The 19,360-nt window shown below is 39.3% G+C and overlaps 1 protein-coding gene across 2 annotated transcripts in view; it reads right to left on the bottom strand.

The window, feature by feature from the left end:
- Positions 1–19,360, bottom strand: part of MORC1 (MORC family CW-type zinc finger 1) — a 188,230-nt gene that overhangs the window by 157,713 nt on the left and 11,157 nt on the right. For both annotated transcript variants that reach the window (XM_010386597.2, XM_010386598.1), the window contains exons 4-8: positions 16,568–16,636; positions 12,814–12,904; positions 11,764–11,872; positions 7,300–7,459; positions 5,816–5,921 (exon numbers count right to left, since the gene is read on the bottom strand). In XM_010386597.2, the coding sequence (XP_010384899.1) occupies positions 5,816–5,921; positions 7,300–7,459; positions 11,764–11,872; positions 12,814–12,904; positions 16,568–16,636 (535 nt within the window). The remainder of the gene's footprint in view (positions 1–5,815; positions 5,922–7,299; positions 7,460–11,763; positions 11,873–12,813; positions 12,905–16,567; positions 16,637–19,360) is intronic.

Raw genomic sequence — 19,360 nt, forward strand, 5'->3', positions numbered from 1 at the left:
TGTGTAGAAGATTGAAGCAGGACCCCTTCCTTACCCTACATACAAAAATTAACTCAGGATGAATTAAAGACTTAAATGTAAAAGCTAAAACTATAAAAACCCTGGAAGACAACCTAGGTAATACCATCCTGGACATAGGAATGGGCACAGATTTCATGACAAAACACCAAAAGCCATTACAACAAAAGCAAAAATTGACAAGTGGGATCTAATTAAACTAAAGAGCTTCTGCACAGCAAAAGAAACTATCAACAAAGTAAACAGACAACCTACAGGGTGGGAGAAAGTATTTGGAAACTATGCATCTGACAAAGGTCTAATATTGAGCATCTATAAGGAACTTAGACTTACAAGAGAAAAAGAAACAACTCATTAAAAAATCAGCAAAGGACATGAACATTTTTCAAAAGCAGACATACATACAGTCAACAAGCATATAAAAAAAGCTCAATTATTACTGATCATTAGAGAAATGCAAATCAAAACCTACCATCTCACATCAGTCAGAATGGCTATTATTAAAATGTCGAAAAATTACAAATGCTGGAGAGGCTGCAGAGAAAAGGGAATACTTACACACTGTTAGTGGGAGTGTACTAGTTCAACCATTGTGGAAAGCAGTATGGCAATTCCTCAACGAGCTAAAAAGTAGAACTACCATTCAACTCAGGAACCCCATTACTGGGTATATACCCAGAGTAATAAAAGCATTCTGTCATAAAGACACATGCATGCAAATGTTCACCGTAGCACTATTTACTATATCACAACAGCCAAGATATGGAACCTAAATGTCCATGAATGACAGATTGAATAAAGAAAATGTGGTACATATATCATGGAATACTATGCCACCATAAAAAAGAACGAGATCATGTCTTTTGCAGCAATGTGGATAGAACTGGAGGCTATTATCTTTAGCAAACTAACACAGGAACAGAAAACTAAATACTGCATGTTCTCACAAGTGCAAGCTAAATAATGAGAACACATGGACACACTGAAGGAAACAACAGACACTGGGGTCTTGAGCGTGGAGGGTGGGAGGAGGGAAAGGAGCAGAAAAGGTAACTGTTGGCTATTAGGCTTAATACCTGAGTGATGAAATAGTCTGTAAAACAAACCTCTGTGACACAAATTTACCTACATAACAAACCTACATGTGTACCCCGAACCTAAACTAAAAGTCTAAAAGAAAAGTAATGCTTGGATCCAATTCAGTGGCATATCTTACATGTAATTTTAAAATCCAAATTCAGATTCCATCCTGGTATCCACATAAAGAGGTCTATGTCCTGTGAATGAAGTAAGATCTCTATGTAAGGAATGCCAAAGTAGAATCACAGTCCTAGAGATTTCGCAGATGAGAATCCATACTAACCACATAGGTGGTCATGATGGGCAGTGACTCATTTTAAAACCCTCCACTAGCCTGTTATCTTCTGTAGCCATTCAATAAAGGACTTCTGAAAATGATTCTAAACTTTAGTCATCTGTATGACTGTCAATGAAGCTTACTAAAAGCCACCAATAAGATGGAGGGAAAGAATTAACTAAAGATTTTGTTTTGCACATGGACTATTTAAGGAGGAAAAAATATAACTTAATGGAAGAAAACATCTACAAAAGTTTGAGATGTGGGATTTGGGTCCAGAGTTCCAAAAAATTACCACCACATAAATTAGTAAACACACCTAGCCCAGCCCTGAAGAAACATCTTGTTTTCTGTCATTAGTCCACTTTCATTTTCTTCAGTGTTCAGTATTACTGGCATTATCCCCACCCTTTGTTTCAAACTCTTGATTTTCTTTTGATTTTTTACAAAGTTATTTTTTGTATCTTCTTCGCTTTCAGGAAACACTGCCTAAGTTTATGGCAACATATAAATTTAAGATAATTTTTACCCTGCAAATTCAACTCACTTTCTGCATATAACCCTGGAACCTGTATCTGTCTCATTCCCTGGCACTCTCCATAAATCATATTCACAATTTCAAAATTCAATTTGACATTTCACACATAAAATGCAGACTTGTGTATCACATGCATTCTGAAATTCTGATGACTGCTATCTATTCGAAATTTTTTTAAATTTAAGTGGAAATAGGTCACCTTTAAACTGACATTGCCAAACCACAGGCCACCACTGACCATGTGCTTGAACATCACTTCTACTGAAATTCTCTTGACGTGACTGTCATATTGAAAGGAGACCCTGCCACTGGTCTGATTACTGCTGTTAGTGCCTCAGCCCAAAGCAGAATGATAAAAGGTTTTGAATCCTATGTTTAAAATTAATGTCAAAGTTGGGCACAGTGACACACACCTGTAATCCCAGCACTTTGGGAGGCCAAGGTGGGCGGATTACCTGAGGTTAGGAGTTCGAGACCAGCCTGAGCAACATGATGAAACCCCATTTCTACCAAAAATTCCAAAAAATCAGCCTGGAGTGGTGGCACATGCCTGTAATCCCAGCTACTTGGGAGGGTGAGGTGGGAGAATCACTTGAACCCAGGAGGCAGAAGTTGCAGTGAGCTGAAATACCACCACTGCACTCCAGCCTCAGCAACAAGAGTGAAATTCTGTCTCAAAAAAACAAAACAAAAACAAACAAACAAACAAAAAACCATGATGTCAAATATTCACAAGAACTATATGAAATACATAATGCCAAAACACCTCTTCCCTGAGGCCAATAAAGCTTGAAAGTTTGAATTTTCATATTCCTATACAGAAAATTAAATTATTTTCAGAATCAGCAGCACTCTCTATCTAAGACCAAACCTGGAAATTACATAGTTTCAAGATTTGAAAATTGTTTTGGACAGCTGTAGAATCCTACCCAGCAGAGATAAGGAAATACGATAATCACCAGGAAAAGAAATGGTAAAAAATGTGTCATATAAATTGCACCGGATTAGAGGTTCAAATATCAGAGGCCATAAATGAAAGAGGACTCAAAAAAAAGATCCACCCTGGACCAGAACTAATCCTTTAGGACTAAGAATTAATGTCTTTTCTAGTCTCTTACTGAAGAGTAATTGGGTGTTAATGTTAAAACCCACGGGACCACACCATTGTCCATAACCTTGTGTGGCAAACTATGTACCATTTTTTAACAAGTTAAAAATACATGTATGTTGGCCAGGTGTGGCGGCTTATGCCTGTAAACCCAGCACTTTGGGAGCCCAAGGCGGGTAGATCACCTGAAGTCAGAAGTTCAAGACCAGCCTGGCCAACAAGGTGAAACCCTGTCTCTACTAAAAATACAAAAAAATTAGCCAGGCAGGGTGGTGCATGCCTATAATCCCAGCTACTTGGGAGGCTGAGGGATGAGAATTGCTTAAACCCACGAGGCGGAGGTTGCAGTGAGCCAAGATAGCACCACTGCACTCCAGCCTGGGCAACAGGATGAGACTCTACCTTAAAAAAAAAAAAAAAAAAAAAAAAGAGAGAGAAAAGATGTATGTTCTAAGTTTAAAGGGAGCTTGGGAGTGATGGGGAGGAAACAGTAGGTCAAAATCAATAATGAAGTGGAATTAAGGGCAAATCTTTTACAGAAGAAAACTACAGAGTCACTGCTACCCCCGAGGAGGTGGGGAATGGTGATGCTATCCCTTCTTGTTATCATCACAGTACTCGTGTCAGAGGCCATGAAATGTACAGCATCCTTGGTTCAGAAATTATGAATCCTCTTTACACTGATTCTTCCTTATAAATCCCAGCCCTGTCTTTAAAGGCTTTTCTTGTGATTAAACTAAAACAAAATTTTGCTGAAAAACAAATTAGAAAATCCAGTGTGATCTATGTGCCAAAGTGAAAGTGTACATGTTTTAGGTCTCATTCATTTTCTTTATTTTATAATTAACTGCCTAAATGGCTAGAGAAGCTCTGGCTTCATTACACAACCTGGAAACAGCAAGAACATCTTTCCAAAGATGTAGCTGTCAAATTATCCCTCTAATAATGTATTGTTTTCTAATGCCAGTGTAGAAATGCCAAGGCACTCTGACACATAACAAGTTTCAAAATGCTTTTAAATAGCATGGAATATCGGTTTTGGAACCAGCTGGCAACTAGAAGGGCAGAGGCAGCAGGAAAAGGGAAGACAGTGATGGAGATGCTGATAATTCTGGGACTCCTTTCTGACACTGGTATATTAATGCTGGCACAGGGGTTCCCAGCATTTGTGGAACAGCCATTAGCCTGAATATTTTTTTCAAAAAAAAAAAAAAAAGCCCTCCATTTCTGTGTAGATTAGGAATTCCACATGTTAGAATATGAGAAAAAACATACATCAGAAATAAGGAGAGAAGATCACCTAAAAGTGTGTTATCAAATAGTTATTTGCTAACTGTGGAAATTTCTAAATTTCACCTCATTGGGAAAAGCAAAAGAAGTTCTCTGTAACCTGACACATCTACGTGGGTCTTAACACCTTAGTCTAAAACCATATGGTAGCTACTGGCCACCTGTGGCTATTGGGCATCAGTCCAAATTCATATGTGCTATATGTTCCAAAACATACACTGGATTCAAAGACTTTGTATTAAAAAAAAGAATGTAAAATATCATCAATATTTTTCAGCAACAGAGCTAGACTCTGTCTCAAAAAAAATCACCAATATTTTTCATACTGAAATTTAAATGACAATATTTCAGATATATTGGATTAAATAAAACCATTATCAAAATGAATTTAACCTATTCTTTTTACTTTTCTTTTCTTTTTTTTTTTTTTTTTTTTTTTTTTTTTTTTTTTTTTTTTTGAGGCAGAGTCTCGCTCTATCGCCCAGGCTGGAGTGCAAGTGGCCGGATCTCAGCTCACTGCAAGCTCCGCCTCCCGGGTTTACGCCATTCTCCTGCCTCAGCCTCCCGAGTAGCTGGGACTACAGGCGCCCGCCACCTCGCCCGGCTAGTTTTTTCTTAGTATTTTTTAGTAGAGACGGGGTTTCACCGTGTTAGCCAGGATGGTCTCGATCTCCTGACCTTGTGATCCACCCGTCTTGGCCTCCTAAAGTGCTGGGATTACAGGCTTGAGCCACCGTGCCCGGCCTCTTTTTACTTTTCTTAAGGTGGCTATACTAGAAAATTTAAGATTAAATTTGTCCCTTATTGTGGCTCTCATTATATTTCTATTGTACAACACTGAAATACAAAATAAATCGCCCTGGATTAAATTACCTTTACAATCTCTTCTAGCTGCAGTGTTCTGAGACTAAAAAACTGCAGGCTCAAGCTAAGTTTTAAGTAAAAATGTTATTTTAGAGAAATCTAGCTTTTGTCACTATTTCATTCTTTCTCCACACTTTTTCATGCAGAAAATAACAATAAAATTGCCATTTGGTCATATTCCTTTTTGCTTCACACTCTCCTGATGTCTGTCCATTTTTAATGATCTAATGAGTAATAAACTCTGCAGGTTTTTTTCAGTTTTAATATCTATAAATTAGGAGTCAAGGTATTAGAACGCTTTAGAAGTCTTATATTCCAGTGGTCCCTAAACATGCTGGCACCTCTGAATCATCTGGGGAACATTTGAAAAAGACTGATTCCTAGGCTTGATATCTGGACATTCTGACTTAGTAGGTCAAAATGAGGCCCCAGATCCTGTACTTCTCAAGAAACATCCCAGGTCACTCTGAGGCTTGAAGTTTGGAAACCACTGGTCTAGCCCAACTTTATCAGTAACTAGGATAAGATGAACTGTCCCAGTGCTAAAGCCCAGCGACCTCAGACCTGGAGCCAGGATGCAGGGCTCCTAACTCTAGCTCACCACCATTGTTGAAAAACATTCTGTCAAACACACACATACTCCTCCAGAGCTCCAGCCATCAGTATATCCTCTTTGTCAGTTTTAACATCCAACTCTGGTTCTCCATTAAGCAGAAGCTTCAAGTTATAAATAACCAGCAAAGTACCTGGTAGAAAAAATAGATGTTTGACTTGTCAGTATTTTAAATACACTAAGTGCTAGTCATTGTGCTATCATCTCATCTATGGAACTGAATCTGTTATAAAATTTTCTTTTGTACTTCAGGAAATAGTATGTTTGGCTAAGTCTTTGGCTAAACCAAGATATGTCTTATAGCAAGTTTCACTCCCTGCCAAAGAGTGCTGAGTTTCTACAGTATGGTGCCTCTTATTACTATTCAATTCATTACAAGACTTTCAATGTGGATTTTTAAACTTTGGCACTTTTTTCATAATTTGCATTATGAAATTTGTTAAGAGCCTGAGCCAAGCTTGTGTTATAGGTAAAGCTCTCATTGGTAGTACTAAATTTAACACATATAAAAACAAAGAAGGGTTTTTAAACATTGTACAAATAAGAGGTATTGTTTTCATACAATATAGCAGGTGTTAGTAAATTTTTTCCGCAAAGGGCCAGACAGTAAATATATCTGGCTTTGCAGTCCATACGGTCTCTGTTGCAACTATTCACAATGCAGCTCTGCCACTGAAGCATGAAAACAGCAACGGATAACACATAAATGAACGAGTGTGGTTGCGTTCCAATAAAACTTGATTTACAAGAACAGGTAGGGGGCCACATTTGACCCAAGACCATAATTTGCTGACCCCTGCTCCAAGGCACGGTTAACAAAAAAGTCCAAATTATTTCCAGTTGATTATGATACAAAGTCAAACAGGATCATCAGAGAAATTAAGAGGACAACTAATTATACTTTTTGGTAGTTTTAAACACAAGGGAGAATAGCATAGTAGCTAAGAACATGGGCTTTCAAGCCTAAATGTCTGTGTCTAAATCCTGGATCAACTGTGTCAGTAGACACAGTGCATTCGACATGTTACAGAAAGTTGGTGGAAGTGGAAAGAATGAGGGAAAAGATCTGTTAATCTGGAGAAGAATATCTGCAATGTTTTTGCTAACTCTTTGCCACAGAGACATGAATTCATTACTTCATAAGTTGCTAACTCTCTTACATACCTGTTACCACCCTCTCAAATGATGCAATAAGTGTCTCCTAACTTTGCTATCTAGTGCAGCGACTGTGGAGTCCCTGTGGTCATAGCCTGTATCATCCTCTTCTCACCCAGTTTCACCAAGCTCATGCAAGTACACATCCTTCTCCCAGGGTCAGGGATTTACAATAATTTATGTTTGGATGCTCTTAAGACAAAGCTCACATGGATAAAATAAATGACTGTCCCCACTGTGAATCCACATGAGATTATAAGAGCAAAAAAAAAAAAAGAAAACATATGTACAGTGTCTTTCGTAAGACACTGAAAACAAATACTTCCCTCAAATTGTCAGAGTTTTGATGATCTTACCACATTTTCCATAGATCACATCAAACTGCTGCATCAATTCTGCCTCAGTTTTAAATGGTGAGTATTTGTAAATTATAGATAATTCCATTGCGAATTTCTGGGGGTCATCTGTGACAGATTCTCTGGTTCTTATTAACCATGAGGGCATTGGAACTACAACCTATTAAAAAAAAAACATCAATTTATTGTAAAATACACAAAAAACATTATTCTTTTGTCTTATCTATTTCATTCCACTCTTCATCTAGACAAATTACAAAACACTTGAGTTAAAAGTTCATTTTCCTCCTATAATCTAGTTGTATAAGAGACACATAACAAATGTGTATAGACAGGATTGTATTTTAAAATACTCCATTGTGGAATATGGGAACAGATGGAGTGTACTTCAACTCCCTCTTGAAGGGTAGAATGGCAGAGGAAACAACAGAATCAGCATTTTAAAAGTTGAAAAGCAGATGACAGCACACGCAAGAAAAGCAATCTAAAACCCAAGCCAGAAAGAAGAGCCAGCCTGATTTGCAGTTCAGAATTCCTACGGTGAAATGCTCAGGGACTGATGGCAGGAGTTAACTCTAGAGTTGGGGTAGAGGGAGAGGAGAACTAGAAGTAGCATCTACATCCCCATCTGGTTCCTCCTCAGCCCCCAGGGTCTGGATATTTATTCTCTGGAAAGAGTAGAACAATGGATTTCTAGACTAGAAGACATACCAGGCACTGTTGTTGGGGGCACCTTACTGAGATTAGATAGACTGAATGAAAGTACACTTCGCAGATGCTGAGAACCTCAGATCTCCTCTCCCATTTGTCTCCCAGAAGCTGACAGGTAGGCCTGGAGGCAGAAGACTAGGAGTCTTTCTCGAAAAATCTGACCAACCCAGAAGGAAAGATGCAAAGACAGTTACATTAAGGATTCCCCAATATAAAAAGCTCAGTTAGATCACATGATTGTGACAGTCACAGCAGCCAGGCCCCACTCACGTTCTCAGAGCTCCCACTCAGCATTTTATTGTACTAATCTTTAAAGTATTCAGGAGTAATGGCCATCTAAGAAAAGCCTCTAATATGATAATAGAGAACAAACAATTAAAAACAAAGCAACTCAGTGAAAACAGAAACCATAAAAAGAAGATGAAAATTTCAACAGGGCAAAAATCAATTACTGTTAATATCTTCAGAGTTGTAAGAGAGAATACTGTATCCATGAAACAAGAATGAGATATCCTTGAAAAACAAACATTCAGCGAATAAGAAAGAGTTCTTGGAAATTAAGAATACGATTACAGAAAAAAATTCAGTGAAAGTATCAGAGGCATTTGAATCAGAGTGACTCCATCTTGAACAGGGGCTGGGTCAAATAAGGCTGAGTCCTACCGGGCTGCATTTCCATTTTAGGCATTCTTAAGTCACAGGATGGGATAGGAGGTGGGCACAAGATACAGGTCACAAAGACCCTGCTGACCCAGATTCACTCAGAAGCTGGTCAAATCCCGCCAAAACCAAGATGGTGACCTCTGGTCATCCTCACTGCTCATTATATGCTAATTATAATGTATCAGCACGCTAACAGGCATTCCCACCGGTGCCATGACAGTTTACAAGAGCCATGGGAAGGTCAGGAAGTTGCCCTTTATGGTCTACAAATGGGAGGAAACCTCAGTTCCTGGAATTGCCCACCCCATTCCTGGAAAACTCATGAGTAATTAACCCCTTGTTTAGCACATATAATCAAGAAGTAACTATTAGTATACTCAGTTGAGCAGCCCAGGCCACTGTTCTCCCTATGTAGTTGTCATTCTCTTATTCCTTTACTTTTTTCTTAATAAGCTTGCTTTCACTTCACTCCATGAACTCGCCTTGAATTCCTTCTTGCACAAGGTCCAAGAACTCTCTCGGGGTCTGGATCAGACCCCTTTCTGGTAACAAAAGGGTTCAAAAATAAATATCAGAACATCTCCCAGAAAATAAAACAAAAATATAAAACTCAGAAAACAGGAAAGAAAGGCTAAGAAAATTAGAGAACCATTTCCAGAATACAATAGCTAAAAAACAGGAGTTACAAAAGAATAGAAAAGAGAATACGAATAAAAGAAAATCATCAGTTATTACAAGAAATTATTATCCCAGAATTGAAGAATATGAGTTTCCAAATCAAAAAGACCCAACAAGTGACCAGCACAATGGATGTGAATAGGCCACGCAAAGGCAAAACATTGAAATCAGCATACTGGGACAAAGAAGATTCTTTTGACCTTCAAAGAGTAAAGGCAAAAAACAAACACATAAAAAAACAAAAAACAAAAAAAAGAATGGGTCACATATAAGATTAAGTAATTAAATGGCTTGAGACTTCTCAATAACAACACTAGAAATTAGATAATGAAGCAAAACCTTTGAAACCCTGAAGGAAAATAAATTCCAACCTAGAAATAATATCAAGCCCACTACCATTAAGTGTTAGGGTAGAATAAAAACCTTTTAATGCATGTGAGGTCTCCAGATATTTTGCCCCCTATGTTCCCTTGCTCACGAAGTCACTGGAGAACATGCTGTACCAAGAAGAGAGAGCAAGCTACAGAAGAAGACATGGTATCTAGGATCTCAGAGATGACACAGAAGAGAGGGGAAGGGAATCACCAAGATGATGGCAAGGGCAGATCCCAGGATGGCAGCTGAACACTGCCATGGAAGCAGGAGTATGAGCTGTAGCACAGGAGAAAGCCCCAAGCAGACTTTATCAGGACAATGGAACTGAGAGGACAGCACTTTGAGACTGGGGTTAACAGAGTGACGTGAACACAGAAAACCAAGCAAATATTCAGTGATAGTAATACACATAAAAAACTAAGCAGTCAATTATTAATCTTAGGGGAAATAGTTGTACATGAAAAAGAAAAATAATAGTTGATGACTTGGTATAAGATGAACAGTGTTTATAAAGTCTTATAAAGTAAATACTGAATACTGTCATAACTAAAATTACAATAAACCTATGTTGAGGGTGGGGGATGAGAAGACTGTGATTATATGATAGAAGCAGAGAAAAAAGGTAAATCCTCTCTTATAGTGGGAGGTTAATAGATAATGCCTAGATAAAATCAGGAAGTAGCAATACAAGCATGCTATTTAGAGATACGCAGGCAAATTATCAAAAGAACAGGCCACTTATTTTTATTTTTATTTTTTTGAGACAGGATCTCACTATGTTGCTCAGGCTGGGCTCAAACTACTGAGCTCAAGTGATCCTCCCTGTTCAGCCTCCCAAGTAGCGGGGACTACAGATGCACTCCACCATGCCTAGCTAGAACTTGTTAATATTGTTGCAAGAGGTTGTCTCTGTGGAAGTAGAAATGGGAAGTAGTTGCTGTTGTTAGTTTTTTTTTAAAAAAAGGGAATGGCCCATTTTAAGAAAGCTATAAGTAAAGGTTAGCCCAATTTTCCATGCCCTTTACACACGTAACATGCAACATAAATGCTTAAAGCATCACTTTTTCTCATGTCAGGTTCCCACACGGCTTACTCCTTTTTACCTGCAGACTGCTCCTGTCACCCAGCCCCACCCACTGGCAGTCTCATAGTCCTACACCGTCCATCCCAACTCCATATGCATCTCCAGGTCTGAGACTTGTTGGGGCCATTACTGTCCAGTACCAGCTTGTCCAGTTGCAAGTTGTCCTCTCTCCATAAAACCCTCATTGGCCACTCGAGGCCCTCTAATCTCTCCATCCATATCATTGCTTTTGATAATCTGGTAACAGCAGCCACACAGACTCATTGAGGAGCATTCTTTTTAAATTCCCTCACTTTTTAATCCAATTCATACATGTCTACCTTATTTTGTGATAAAGCTGAAGACTCTTAGATGGCCATATGATCTTCTGCTTCTTTTCTCCTTTCATAGAGTCTATCCAGTACCAGGCAGAGAGTAGTTCCTCAACATGTATTTGTTGTACTGAATTATAACTGATAGTCATACTAATAAAACTCAGGCACTGGTTCAGCAAATGGATCCAGAGGCAGCAAAGGCCTCTGGTTCAGCAAATGGAGTTGAAATTATGGTTACCAGAATTACAGTTTTAAGCCTATTTTGCATTCAATTTCTTTACATTTTGTATTCCAAGTCTTTGACTCCAATATTTTATTTATTTTTAAAATGATAATCCATCTATGGCATATACGGTGGAAAGATTTTTCAGGTTTCTTCTAAAAAGCTCATCATGTCTAAGGGAGCCTCTTCTTTTGGGAGATTTGAGCACATGGATAATGAAAATGAAGTTCTCAGGAAAGGGTCAAGAGGACAGGCCTCTGATGTCCTCAGAATGTCTTGATACCTTCTCTCCATTTCCCAAACATATTCCTAAGTTTCTAAATCATATCAGAAACAACCCACCACAAGACTTCACCTCCTGAGAGAGTAAATGAAAGCAACATCATTGGTATGGGAACAGAAGGAAAACCTCTTACCTCACTAAGACTTTCTTCTTCACAGAACGTCTGAGAAAAAAACACACAGGTCATCGTTTCTTCCTTCTTCGTAAAAAGAATAAAGTCTTTTCCAATTCTCATGGACCCACTATATTAAAAATGAAGAACATCACGTTTTACATCTCATATACTAAAAAGGAAACAGGCAGGCTGTTACCACTGTGTACTGTAATAGGATGTTCTTTCCAACACTGTTCTGTTGACCCGTCATCAAGAGGGTACAATTTTTTTTTTTTTCAAAGTAAAGCAGAAGAATTTGAACTAAGCCAGCTCCACACTTTTGCTTGCGATTTGGCTGCTGGGGAAAGGGTCCATTCAGGGCTCCAAAGAACAATCATCTGTCTCAGGCAGGAGTCGTACCAGTGAGCCTCATGTCCTCACCTTTCAATGCAGCACACTAAAAAAATGAGCTGCAGACACAGCACCTAGGTTAAAATATGCTTTGAGAAACAACAGAACATAGAGATGCAACAAAGCCCTAAAGTCCAGGGGTACTGCTTCAGGGATCTCTGAAAGAGGATTTATCTTATTATTTGGGAGAATTAACTTAAAATGCTGTAAAGATAAAAGTCAGTTACGGGCTGGACATGGTGACTCACGTAATCCCAGCATTTTGGGAGGCTGAGACGGGCTGATTACTTGAGGTCAGGAGTTCGAGACCAGCCTGGCCAACATGGTGAAACCCTGTCTCTACAAAAATACAAAAATAAGCTGGGCATGGTGGCTCACGCCTGTAGTCCCAGCTGCTCAGTAGGCTGAGGCAGGAGAATCGCTTGAACCAGGAAGGTGGAAGTTGCAGTGAGCCGAGATCATGCCACTACACTCCAGCCTGGGTGACACAGTGAGAACCTGCCTCAAAAAAAAAAAGCCAGTTTTGTATATGGAGATTATAACACAAAGTAGGTCCCCTGCCTCAAGTTTATATTCTTTTTAAAGCTTTACACGCCTGCATCATTCTGTGTAAACTGCTTTATAAACAGTGTTCCCAGTATCAATAATATATGTCTTAAGGGAAAAAAAGATTCTCACCTTTTAAGACCATTGCCGTATTGCCCTATGAACTTCAAGGTTGACAGCCGTTTTTTGGATCGTCCAAAGTAAATGATGTCTGAAGCTTCATCTGTAATTGACAGTGACTTTTAAGGTGGTTAGGAAGACTCTTTGACCCTGGCCTGAGGCCCAGTTGTCAGGATCTCACATTCCTCAGAACATCAGGGCAAATCCCTAGCTCCAGAGACAAGGATTTTCATCAGGATCCATAGTCTCTGACAAGGGTCCTAATGGTATCACAGTCAGCCCAAGGTACCGTGGGCTCCACATTCACAGACTCAACTAATCTCGGACTGAAAATATTCAGAAAAAAATAAGTTGTATCTGGACTGACCATGTACAGACTTTTTTTTTTTTTTTTTTGGTCATTATTCTCTAAACTATAAAGTTTTACAATTATTTAATAGCATTTACACTGCACTGGGTATTATAAGGAACCTGGAGAAGATTTAAAGTATACAGGAGGATGTATATAGGTTATATGGAAATACCGTGCCATTTTCTTTCCACAGCTTTTGGTATCCTAGAAAGGTCCTGGAATCAATATCCTACAGATACCGAGAAACAACTGTATACTGAAAGAGATGAGACAGACCTAACCATGTGGCCTTAGCTAGAGTTTAAAAGTCTGAGCCTTAATTTCCATGTTCTGGAAGAGGGAACTACTTAAATACTTACATCACAGTGTTGCTGATGAAGATAAATGAAACAAATTAAATGAGATGATGTATTTGTGAAATCCTGAACACAAAACTTGGCACTTGGTGGGTGTCACCAAATTATAAGTGTTGTAATTATTTGTACCACTAGTAATTTCCCCACAAATTTAACCCTTAACCAGGCCCATGTGAGACTAAGAGGGGCAGGATGGCCTCTGCTCTGATACCACCTGGGAAAGAAGGCTAATCATTTCAGACGTTCCAAGTCATTCTCCTGACCTCTCCATGTGTTCTGGAATTCTACACAGTAATCCTTTGGACTTCAGAATATATAAATAGCAACCTCCAGGACCAAGAATGTTCTTCTTGTTGGCCTACCTGAATACATGCTGAAGAATTGTCCTGAGGACCCTGTGTCAGTCTGGGTACAGACATGCTATAGTTCAGAGGCACATGGTATGAGGTGTGTAGAAGCCACCAAACACTCTGCTTCTCTGAAACTAACTGGACCTTCTATGATGTGTTCCTATGAGGGGTTAGGCATTAGGTGAGGATATCCATAATGACAACATTAGCTAGTTCTTATTGATTGTTTAGTATGTGCTAGGTACTATGTTGTAAACTTACATGCACAGTTTATTTAAATTTATAACAAAACAAGAAAGGTATTATTATTATGACCTGCATGTCACAGATGAGCAAATGTAAGTCTAAGGAGTTTAAAAAACCTGCCCAAGGTCACAGAGTTGATAGACGGTACAGCTACGATTATAACCCAAAGTTGTAAGTCTTGATACAGACATAGTATAGCTCTGAACCAAATCCCATGTGTTCATTACACACTACATGAACTCACATGCATGGTTAACAGGTTCTGAGCATGGGAATAAACCACTGAACAGGCCAGGCATGGCTCCTGCCTTGGACAACATTATGTTGTGGTAGGAGAAACAGATTGAAAGTAAACTAATAAACAAGATCATTTCTGACTGAGAGTATTAAGTGAAGAAAACAAAACCAGGGTAAAGGCATAGAGAATTAACAGGAATGTGGCCTGCAAACAAAATGATCAGGGAAGCCCACTGCCAGATGGTTAACATGAGATGGATTCAAATGATGAGGGGCCAGCCATGTGCAGGTGGAATGTTCTAAGCGAGGAAGTGAGAAGAACAAGAAAAGGCCAAAGAGATGCATAGAGCCAAATAATGTAAGGCCCTTGGAAGAGATGCTGAGAGTACAAATTGTATTAAGTAATAGAAAACCACTGAGGGTTTTCAACAGGAAAATAATATGATAAAACGTACATTAAAAGAAAGAAAATCACTCAGGATGCTGTGTGGGGAATGGACTGTAGAGGGGCAAGACTAGAGAATTTTTTAAAAACCCAGAGGCCGGGCGCGGTGGCTCACACCTGTAATCCCAGAACTTTGGGAGGCCGAGGCGGGTGGATCACGAGGTCAGGAGATCGAGACCATCCTGGCGAACACGGTGAAACCCCGTCTCTACTGAAAATACAAAAAAAGTAGCCAGGCGTGGTGGCGGGCGCCTGTAGTCCCAGCTTCTAGGGAGGCTGAGGCAGGAGAATGGCGTTAACCCGGGAGGTGGCGGAGCTTGCACTGAGCGGAGATCACGCCACTGCGCTTCAGCCTGGGCCACAGAGTGAGACTCTGTCTCAAAAAAAAAAAAAAAAACCCCAGAAAGTACTGTAGTCATTTTCTACAGGTCCAGATTGATGTAGCTCCCTTTGAACAAGGGATAGATTCTACTTTTAGTCATCTTCCTTCTCCTTTATTACTACTTGATGCTACTATGTAACTAAAGTGTGAGTTCCTTCTGAAGGTCTGAATATTCATCATTTGTCTGTGTTTCTAACATTTTTTTCATGACCCATATAAAAAGAGTTGCTTCTTTTCATAAGGAATTCCCTTAGAATATATCACATACATTGTGCCATTTATTTTAGGAATTCAAAAGCAAGAACTTAACCTTCAGGCTAGAAGTGAAAAATCACTTTTTTCAGCATGAGTTTTTGTTGTTGTTGATGTTGTTGTTGTTGTTGTTACAAACTCTTCCTTCTCCTTTAGTTAAACACTAAAAGACCAAGAATACTTTTCATCAAAATGACCCGGAAAAATCAAAATTATCTGAAGTCAAAACAAAACTGGGTGAAATAGTCTTTCTAAACTTGCTAATAAATACTCTTCAACTATTCAGACCAAGGGGAAACTTCAGAGCCGAAATCACATATTTGCCATGTCTCATATTCTCAGCTTCTAACAGAAAATCAATATCTAAGCATATTGACGCATCCTTTCCTCGGTTGTGGAACAGACCACGGCAGTTCCATATCACTTGAACTCTCTCACCATTTTTAAAATCTAGTGGTCAAAAACCCTAGTTTGTGGAACACACCGTGTTTAAAGATTTCAGGAAAACAATATCTAAAACAGCCCAATGCCCTCAGATGGAATCACATTTCAATTTCACAGCACACAGACACTGTGTGCCCATAATGTGCTAGCTTTGTGCTAACCTTGAACACACAAAGATAAGTCATGCAATATATTGTAGATGTATTCCTTATGATGGGAACATTCATTTGAAGCAACTAAATTTTCCAAAATGTGGAGGAAAAAACAAGGCTAAAAGCAAGGAGAGGTAACCTCTACCTCAAGGGTAAGCAAAATTAAAAATAGCCTAAAGGCACAGGAAATGGCCTGGGGCTCTCCCAAGCAATAACTAAAGGGTGAGCTAAAAACAATCTCCAGTCCATTCAGTGACTATTTGTTTTCCATTCATTCCCAGATGCTTATTTCCTACAATCAGTAACATTTGCCTTTCATTTTTCTGACAATATTTACATACATTTACTTTTTGTCTTGGTTTAGATGTTACAATAGATTTACTCTGCCAGCTGGGATACTTAAAAAGTTCAACAAAAAGTCTGGGGCTTATTTCCCTTAATAGCTCCATACCTGTTTTTGCATAGATAGCTCAATTTATTTTTATTCATTTTGTAGGTTTTCAGACTGTTTCCTTTAACAGCCAGTTAGGTATCTAGATAATTAACTTACCAGGGCTCATGCCACATCCATCATCCAGGAAACACAACATGAAGCCCCCCTGCAGGTTTTCATTATCCACTGTAAGAAAAAAGTAGTTATTACTAATAAATATCGGGCTAATTTGTTAGTCAGAAAGTCATGCTGCTAGAATAATTACTCGTCTTCCTCCAATGCAGCCATGGAGTGACGGAGTTATGGCACAAAGATGGAGCCCAGAGTGGAGTCTTGGCTACAGCTTCACAAGAAACTGCAGGGGAAAAAACAATCATGCTTTAACATAAAGGCTTTAAATTAACATAAAAAATACATGTGAAAAAATTATGTATACAGCAAGACATGTTCTGCTCTGGAACTGGACTAGTCCTTTAAACGTCAGGCATTTCCTCTCTGTGGGGAGGGAAAAAGGTAGATGGTGTAGTGACCCCAGGATCCTTCGCTCCAACTGACCAACCTTTGTGCCCTTCCATCAAGGCACAATTATAAAATAAATCTAGGCCATTCTTATTAAATCCATCAGGCTCCCTTCTAAGTAGTTAATTCCCATAAGAGCCATTTGTGAGTGTTTCTTCATGGGAACAAATACTTAACCTCTTGAAGACGCATTTAATCTTTGAAAATGGCTAAGCTATTTGAAATCAATTTTGATGATTTAAAGATATCATTAAACTACATAATATAATCTTTGGTTTACAAAAATGTTGGAGGTAGGCTGGGTGTGGCGACTCATGCCTGTAATCCCAGATCTTTGGGAGGCCAAGGCAAGAGGATCACTTGAGGCCGGGGGCTCAAAACCAGCCTGCCCAAGGTAGTAAGACTTTGATGCTAAAATAAATAAATAAATAAAGTTAAAGGTGCGACTAAAACTATTGAGACTAATTTTAGTGCCCAGTTTGTAAACCGGCCCTGAAAATAATTTCAGTAGTTGGACATATGAGTTCTAGTACATTTCTCTTTCTTAAATGACAGTGTTATAAAGGAATAATTTATGCATAATAAACTGCACATGTTTAAAGTGCACAGTTTGACAAATTTTAACACACACGTGTGGAATCATAACCACAATCACAGCAGCGAACATATCCACACCTCAAATGTTTCCTTCTGACCCTTTGTAAACCCTCCCTTAGGACCCTTTCATGTCCCATCACCTTCACCTTTCCCTCAAGCAATCACTGATAAGCTTTCTATCCCCATAGATTCATTTCCAGCACATTTATTAAGTCAACTTCTCTGTTCAAAAGTCACTTAGAGACTGGATGTGGCAGCTCAAGCCTGTAATCCCAGCACTTTGGGAGGCCAAGGACGGAGGATGGCCCAGGAGTTCAACACCAGCCTGGCCAACATAGTGAGACCTTATGGCCACTAAAAATTAAAAATAAAAAAAAAATAGGCTGGGCACAGTGGCTCATGCCTGTAATCCCAGCACTTTGGGAGGCCGAGGTGGGCAGATCACAAGGTCAAGAGATTGAGACCATCCTGGCCAACATGGTGAAACCCCATCTCTACTAAAAATACAAAAATTAGCTGGGTATGGTGGTGTGTGCCTGTAGTCCCAGCTACTCTGGAGGCTGAGGCAGGAGAATCACTTGAACCCGGGAGGCGGAGGTTGCAGTGAGCCAAGATCGCACCACTGTACTCCAGCCTGGGTGACAGAGCGAGACTCCACCTCAAAAAAAATAGCCAGGCATGGTGGCACATGCCTGTAGCCTTGGCTACTTGGGAGACTGGAACAGGAGAATCACTTGAGCCTATACTTTAAGTTTGCAGTGAGCTTTGATCACGCCACTGCACTCCAGCCTGGGCAACAGAGAGAGACCCTGTCTCAAAAAAAAACAAAACAAAAAGGCCACCTAGAATTAATATTTTAAAAAGTAAATAAGTTTCAAGAAAGGCCATGAATACATACTTATGAAACATACTTAATCTTTCTGGGTTTATAATTTCGTGGTGATGTGCCCACTTCTAATTCCCCCTTCTCTCTCTAATTTAATTCTTTGTCTGTAAACGTTTAGGACCTGGCCTACCATTTCATTTTCCCAGTTTCTTCTCTCTACCTAGTCCTCTGGTCTGCTTACCTCAACTTCCGTGTCAGGACATTCCTCCTCTTCCCCTTTAAGGTATTTGTTCTGTTTAGTCCTCCCTCTGAGGTTGATATTTCCTCACTGTTCAATGACGGGAATCCAACTCTGTTGAGTTCTCTGCATAAGGCAGTAGCTCTCAATCTTGGTTGCACATTGAAATCAACTAGAGATATTCTAATGTAACTGGTCTTGGATAAGGTTCAGAAATTGGTATTTTCTTGTAAAATCTCCCTTGGTTATTGTAATGTTCATCCAGGATTGGGAACCACCTGACTGGAAACCAGGTTCAGCCTCAGGCAGCTCTGCACAGCCGCCACAGCTGATTTGCACTTCTTTGTAAATATTTCTCCTGAAAGGAGCTTGCAGAAAGAAAGGTATTCCTTCAGTAAATGGCTGGGAAAGACCAAAGATTCCTAGCAGACATATACTACAGTACTTTCCTTTTTTGTAAATCCATATTAGGAATTGGAGACAAACAAGTACAGCCTCTAAATTTAATACTCCCCATTATCCACTCTGAAACCTGGCCTTGTTTATTTCAATTCCTTAAAACTGTGAATTTGAATTTCAGGTATATTTTATCACCTGTTACTTACATACGTCCAAAACAAAACAAACACCTCCTCCTATGTTAGACTTTCTCCTCCTTCTTGTTTCCTGTTCAATAAATGGCATCACCCTGCCCCTAAGCTTCAGTTGTCCAAATCAAAACCTCAGGATC

This window comes from Rhinopithecus roxellana, chromosome 1, assembly GCF_007565055.1.
Source record: "Rhinopithecus roxellana isolate Shanxi Qingling chromosome 1, ASM756505v1, whole genome shotgun sequence".
Classification (NCBI taxonomy): domain Eukaryota; kingdom Metazoa; phylum Chordata; class Mammalia; order Primates; family Cercopithecidae; genus Rhinopithecus; species Rhinopithecus roxellana.